General features: G+C 35.0%; 1 protein-coding gene across 1 annotated transcript; it reads left to right on the top strand.

Annotated features, from left to right (window-relative positions):
• Nucleotides 1–4,316: 4,316 nt before the first annotated feature.
• LOC108212156 (uncharacterized) lies at nt 4,317–7,606 on the top strand. The gene is made up of 3 exons (XM_064083789.1): nt 4,317–6,578; nt 6,854–6,935; nt 7,068–7,606. The coding sequence occupies exons 1-3, from the start codon at nt 4,317–4,319 to the stop codon at nt 7,604–7,606; spliced, it is 2,883 nt and encodes a 960-aa protein (XP_063939859.1).

The raw sequence follows: 7,606 nt of genomic DNA, 5'->3' as shown, positions 1-7,606 counted from the left end.
CATGTAGTTTGATATTTAAAATCAAATATCGCAATCTTAACCGAACTGGAATATATTGATGATCATAGTTGTATTTTTTACAATCTCAACCACACTACCAGTGTGAGTTATATATTGAAAATTAATAATCTTTAACTTCAAATTTATGTTATTGCTTACTTTTGGATCATTTTTTATTTTTCAGCTATCGATGTTAAGCTTAACTTAATATAAATTATTCGCTGCTTAAACTAAAAAATTAGATTATAAGTGATGAGTATGTTAGGACTTGTAAGTTAGTAAAGTGTTTAAAATAAATCACAAATCATTTAGTATTTGGATAGGTTTATTTATAAGTCAGTTGAGTATTCGGTAACTTTAAATTTCTATGTTAAAGTATTTTTTATTTTTCAAAACTTTTGAATGTATAAAAATTAATTCATATAAAAACATATATATTATAGCTAAAAATAAAAAAAAAAATAGATAAAACAAGTAGATGCAATATTCGTACTCCCTCTGCCCCCCATTTCTTTACGTTACTTTTTGGCACGTTTTTCCACGCTCATTTAAAACATAGTTCTATAATATATTTTTCAAATTTTTTTTTTCTAATAAAAATTTGATTTTTAAACTTTTATTCAAGAAAAAAAGTTATGAAACCATAATTTATATGAGCCTCAAAATGCGTGCAAACATGTACGTAAACTATTCAGTAGCTTATTATTCCACGAGCTAAGATCCAAAATACTCCCTCCGTCCCTATTTATCTGTCCATTTTGGAAGTAAAAATTTGTCCCTATTTATCTGTCCATTTATACTTTCAAAACTAATTTAATGATAGTTTTTCAAATATATCTCCATAATTTCAATTTTCAAGGCTTGACTTATTTAAAACTTGGTTGAATTCATGTTTTCAAGACATAAAGTAGGGGTATTCCATCATTTTCAAAATATTAATTAGAGGTATTTAATGAAAAAGTTTATACAATCAATTATTCCTTGGTATGTGTTTTTTTTCCAAAATGGACAGATAAAAAGGGACGGAGGGAGTATAAAAGAAACAAGCGTTTCCGCGACTCTACCGTCCAATAAATTCTGTTGGGACGGAGGGATTATTATTTTAGGATATTCATTTCTCCACGGAAAACACAACGCAAGAACAGTGAGGGGCTGAGGAGCGGCACAGTAATTCCATGAATAGCATTAAATCTGGCAGTCAATCTTAACTCACCTTGTACGGCCTGCGTATATTAAAATGTGTTTGTAGTATGAGCACACTGGAACACAATTATAGTATAGCTGCAGTTTGCGCACATACATACGTATATTCCTCTCCGATTATACCATCTCCCTTTATGTCACTTTTGTGTACAACGTAGTACCGAAGGTAATGATACCACCACGCGTCGATTACGGAAAGATATGACTATTCATACGCACTTCCCCAAATTTTCATTTTACTCCCCGATTGTTGTTTAGGTCAAGCGAATAAGCGATAACTCTTCTAAAGTGTACTGTACGTATTTAGCTGGTTGGTTGGATATTAAGCACTGCTCGCATTGTATATCAAGTTCATATAATTTGCCGTATGCCGATTCTTCGACATCTCTGCGTATATACAATGCGCACCCACTTTCTATTTAATATCTCCATGGTACAGTAAATATCAGTCGTTGGCCCACCGAAACACAAGTTTGTGGGACTGTTTGGTTGAGATTAAAATAAGTGCTTATTGTTTCAAATAAAGAAGTTTAGTCGAAGTTGGAAGAATGTTAAGACTTATAAATGATTAAAGTGTTTGGGAAACAGGTAAAAGTCGTTAAACAAAAGTTACCATTCTCAACTTATTTTAGGTACTTTTTGATTTTTTATACAAAAAATACGAAAAAATGTTTCTAACTTGTAAATATAAAAGCCGGGCTTTTAAATCTCGGCCAAACACCCCACGTTTTCCTCGCTCTATGTTAAAACTGTGTTCAGAGATTGTTGGGTCATAGTTTAATATTAAAAGTGATTTTTGATATTAAAATTTGGTTATATATTAATCAAATTTTAAATATATCACATTTCTAAGGTATGAAGCGATTTTATTTTTAGAGCTTTTGATGTTTTGACAATCTTAACTTCGTTTCTTTTTAATTTTAAATGCAGCACAAATTAACCAAATTCTATCATTTTAGCATATAATTAAACACTTTTATTTTAGAAGATTTTCTAGAAAAGGTACGGAATTGGACAACCTGCTATGCTATTGCGTGATGAATTTGCTTATTTATGAAATCAATATATCTTGTGAAGAAATATTAGAAGATCAACCTCGTCGATCTCATAAATGTTATACCAAATCCTTTATCCCCTCCGTTTCAATTTACATGTCCTCTTATTTATAATTCCTAGATTAATCTCACTCCACATATTTTGATCATTTAATGCAATTAATTTGTGAACAACTACTTTTCTTAAATTGTGTGATTTTTTTAAAGTGGACATATAATTTGAAACGGAAGGAGTATCTTTTATTCTAAGACAAAGGACAATAAATACAGTGTTGTGCTAAATTTTTTTTTAGCAAGTATTGTGCTATATCTTGTTGCGTATTTGCAGTATATGTTGACATCTTCGCTCTCCCGTTTTTTTTTTTTCCGATTTCCCAATTGTTCAATAAAAGTTTAGATCCAATTTTCTTGGGTCAGATCTTAGTGAAATATTTTATTCTGTTATCAAGATTGTTAGTCGTCAATCTTTTACAATATTAGTTTGGTATATTTTGATATTTTTATGTGTCATGTATTTTTAAATTTTTTTCTATTTCCGAGTTCTTCAATAAAAGTTAGATCCAGGTTTTTTGGTAAGATCTTGTGGAGTACTTTATTTTGTTATCAAGGTTTTAGTTGTGCCAATCCATTATTGAATGTTAGTGTGGTATATTTTGATATTTTTGTGTGTCATGTACGTGTTTCGACAATTTTCCTAAAAATGATTTACATGATATTTTCGAGATTTATAAGACTCGCATTGATTCATGAGATAATGGTGGGTCACTACTAGAAAAAGTGGATTAGACATCGCTGTTTAGACATCGGTTGTAAATCACCTCGATGTTAAACTATATCTTTTACATCGGTTGCACACAAACTGATGTCTTTTATTAATCTATGCATCGGTTATTCCTTTAACCGATGTCTAACACGTGTTTAAAATTTTTAAGCGCGCGGTCCTCCCATTGTTCCCCGCCTTAGCCAATTTTTTGTGAAATAACTCCCGCTTTTCTTAAACCCTCCATCTGCCCCCCCCCCCCTTTTTCGTCAATCCTAAACTAAAAACAAAAACAATAACATAAATATAAAAAACAAATAAAAACACTCATTCTCCCCCTTTTCAGACACAAACACACAGGTAAACTCTCTCCCCCCGACAGCTTCTCCCCTTTTCAAACTTTCGTTTTCTTTCAATCAAATTTCTTCTTCACCTTTGTTTCTCTCGTTTTTTCGATTTAACCTAACTTATTTCCTTTTTTTCTCCTTTTGTTTTGTTCGATTAAGCTTGGATTTCATGGATTAAAGGTTGGAGCTTTCAGTTTTAGGGGTTAAAGGTTCGATTTGACAACTCGGAGTTCATTTGGGTTCCAGTCTGGTTTGAATTGGTTCGAGTTTTGGTTTGGATTGGTTCTAACTTATTTCCCTTTTTTCTCCTTGTGTTTTGTTCGATTAAGCTTGGATTTCAGGGATTAAAGGTTGGAGCTTTCAATTTTAGGGCTTAACGGTTCGATTTAGAACTCAGAGTTCATTTGGGTTCGAGTCTGGGTTCGAGTGGTTCGAGTCTGGCTTTGGATTTGTTCGAGTGGTACTTTATTTTTATACCTATTCTCAAATTTTGATTTTGCTTTCGATTTTTTGTTCGATTGTGATTTTTTGTTGTTCTTTGTTTTTATACTTATATATGTTGCTTTCAAAATTTTGTTCTTTGTTTTTATATTTAGATGTTGTTTTTTGTTGGAGTTTGGATTTATTATGCACAACTGTTATTTTAAATGTTTTAAATGCTTGCAATTTGCTTACTCACTGAAAGTTTCGATTAAGAATGCACACTGTTTGGATTTTGTATAATGCTTGCAATTTGTTATCCTTGAATGTTTTGAATGATTCATTACAGTGTATTCTTACCTGATTGTAGTGTAATTAACCTCTATGGTAGCATATTTTCACTCTTTTAGGCAGTTAAATTAACGTATGTTATTATCACATGAGCTTATATATATATGTGTGTGTGTGTGTGTGTGTGAAACTCGTATTTAATTATATTTTCGTAATGACAATTAGGTAGGTCCTGTATAGATGGAACAACATATGGATAAAACATGGATCGGAAAAGACAGGGACACATTAGACTATGAAATCGGGGTTGAAAATTTTTTGATTTATGCCGAAGATAATAGTGAAGATCCTAAGAGCATACCTTGTCCATGTTCACGCTGCGGTAATTTCAAGAAGTTATCGGTAAAAGTTATTAGGGGTCATCTGTATGAGAATGGGTTTAGCTTGGGTTACATTAAATGGATTTGGCATGGGGAATCTAAGACTACTTCTAGATCAACTGATGCTTCTCACACCAAACAGGCTCCTGATCCTAATCCTGATCTGACAGAAGCCTTTGGTGTTTGCAAAGCAGCATATAATAATTCGGGGGCTGATAATTACGATAAAAATTCGTATGAATTCAAGCGGTTTGTAGCTGATGCTCAACAACCTTTATATGAGGGTAGTGAATGCAGTAAACTAGATTCAATGTTAAAATTGCACAACTGGAGGGCGCGATTTGGTATTAGCGATAATGCATTTACTGACCTATTATCTTCTGTGGGTTCCTTACTTCCTGAGGATCATGTCTTGCCTGTTAATGCGTACGAAGCAAAGAAAACCTTATCTAATTTAGGCCTTGAATATATCAAATTCCACGCATGTCCGAATGAGTGTGTTCTGTACAGGGGTGTAAACGAGAGTGCTTCTGAGTGTCCCAAGTGTAGTTTATCTCGATGGAAGCTGGGGAAGGATGGGAAAGCTAGGGTTAATATTCCAGCGAAAGTAATGTGGTACTTTCCAGTTATTCCCAGATTTAAACAGATGTTTAAATCTGCTTCAACCGCTAAACTTTTAACTTGGCATTCCGACAAAAGAATTCAGGATGGCCAAATGCGTCATCCAGCAGATTCACCTTCTTGGCGGAATGTTGATTATAGGTGGCCAACCTTCGGTAATGAGCCAAGGAACCTCCGCTTAGCTTTAGCAGCAGATGGTATCAACCCACATAATAACGGTCTAACTAATAGATATAGTTGTTGGCCAGTAGTTTTGATAACTTATAATCTTCCTCCATGGTTATGCATGAAGAGGAAGTTTATGATGTTAACCGTACTAGTCTCTGGTCCACATGAGCCTGGTAATAACATTGATGTCTTTCTACAACCACTGATTGATGATTTGCTGAAGCTATGGGAAGAAGGCGAGCCAAATGTATACGATGCTAGTACCAATTCTTTTTTCACTTTAAGAGCAATGTTGTTATGGACGATAAGTGACTTCCCGGCATACGGAAATTTATCAGGTTGCGTGAATCAGGGGTATATGTCATGTCCTGTATGTGGTGACGACACTGTTGCGAAATATTTATCCCATAGCAGGAAGATGTGTTATCAAGGTCACCGTCGCTATTTGCCTAGGCATCATCCTTATAGAAGGAAGAAAGCAGCTTTTAATGGCGAACAAGAATTTGGACAACCACGTCAACCCCTTTCTGGAGAACAGGTTCTAGAGCAACAAGAGCAAATTAAATTTACTTTTGGAAAAGAAGTAAAGAAGGCAAAGAAGGTAGACTGTCCATGGAAGAAAAAGTCAATTTTTTTTGACTTAGAATACTGGAGATTTCATCATGTACGTCACTGTCTCGATGTTATGCACATTGAGAAAAATGTGTGCGACAATTTGATTGGGACACTACTTAATATAAAGCACAAGTCTAAAGACAGTGAAGCATCTCGTAATGACATGATGGAAATGGGGATTAGACTTGATTTAGCTCCGCAAGTAGGTGTAAAGAGAACTTACCTACCTCCTTCTGTTTTTACTCTTACAAAGGCCGAAAAACGAAAAGTGTTGGGATCACTATTATCAATGAAACTGCCATATGGACACGTATCGAATATTAAAAACTGTGTATCAATGGCTGATGCGAAGTTGTTTGGACTCAAGTCCCATGACTGCCACATACTACTTCAGCAGCTGCTTCCGGTCGCAATCCGGTCTGTACTCCCCAAAAATGTAAGGGTTAGCATTATCAGGCTGTGTTTCTTTTTTAACTCTTTGTGTAACAAGGTTGTAGATGTATCAAAACTAGAAAAATTGCAAGCTGATGTGGTACTGACATTGTGCGAGCTAGAAAAGATTTTTCCTCCGTCATTTTTTGATGTAATGATACATCTCACCGTTCATTTGGTCCGAGAATTGCGACTCTGTGGACCTGTTTTCTATCGATGGATGTTTCCTTTCGAACGGTTTAATAAAGTGCTCAAAAGCTACGTGAAAACCGTTTTTATCCGGAAGGTTGTATAGCAGAAAGATATCTTGGAGAAGAATCCGTTGAATTTTGTGCGGAGTTTGCTAAGCAGAGTTGCACAACTGCTGGTCTTGCTAAGGACCATGACAACAAGCTTTCTGGTCCATTATCCGCTGCAGTAATAAAGTCGGTTGAAGAAAGAGAACGGGACGAGGCACATTTAAGTGTGCTTCTAAACAATCATGAAGTTCATCCATATATTATGTAAGTCTGTTTTTTTTAGTAAATTGTTTACATAACATTTTTCCTGTTTTTAATTTAGCTTGTGCTTTTTGCAAGGATGCACAAGGAATATATTGAACATATTTATGGAGGGAGAAACAAAAGCATTCAGTGGCTGATTGGTGAGCACAATCGGCTTTTTGCGGACTGGTTTTAACAAAAGGTTAACGATGAAATAGAGAATGGTGAAATTGTTTCACAAGCGATAAGATGGCTTGCATGCAAACCGTCATTTACTGTTTTATCTTTTGAAGGCTATCTGGTAGATGGGGTGCGCTACTTCACAAAAGACAGAGATAATGCGAGGGTTGTACAAAATAGTGGTGTCTCCTTAGTAGCTAAGACGGTCCAGGTTTCCAGTGCTAAAGATTTAAATCTCGTGGAGAGCGACATGACCTTTTATGGAAGGATTGAAGAAATATGGGAGTTAGATTATCATGCATTTAAAGCCCCATTATTTCTGTGTAGATGGGCAGACAGCGACAAGGGAGTGAAGATAGATGATCTTGGCTTCACACTCGTGGACCTTAGTCGACAAGGACACAAAAATGATAAATATGTGTCCGTTGACCAAGTGAAGCAAATTTTCTACGTTGAAGATCCAGTTGATTCTACATGGTCAGTTGTATTAACCTCAACGAGTCGCGACTATCATGAAGTGTATGATGATGATGAATTAGGAGACACGATACTGGAAAATCCACCTTTTTGCTCTAAAATCCCTGCAATTGATCCAGAGGCTGATTCTGGAAATCTAAGAGAGAATGGAGAGGGAATTTGGATCAAGAAGTGA

The sequence above is a fragment of the Daucus carota genome, chromosome 8 (assembly GCF_001625215.2).
Source record: "Daucus carota subsp. sativus chromosome 8, DH1 v3.0, whole genome shotgun sequence".
NCBI classification, from domain to species: Eukaryota; Viridiplantae; Streptophyta; class Magnoliopsida; order Apiales; family Apiaceae; genus Daucus; species Daucus carota.
Note: the sequence above shows the minus strand (reverse complement) of the source record. Positions and strands in the feature narration are given on the sequence as shown.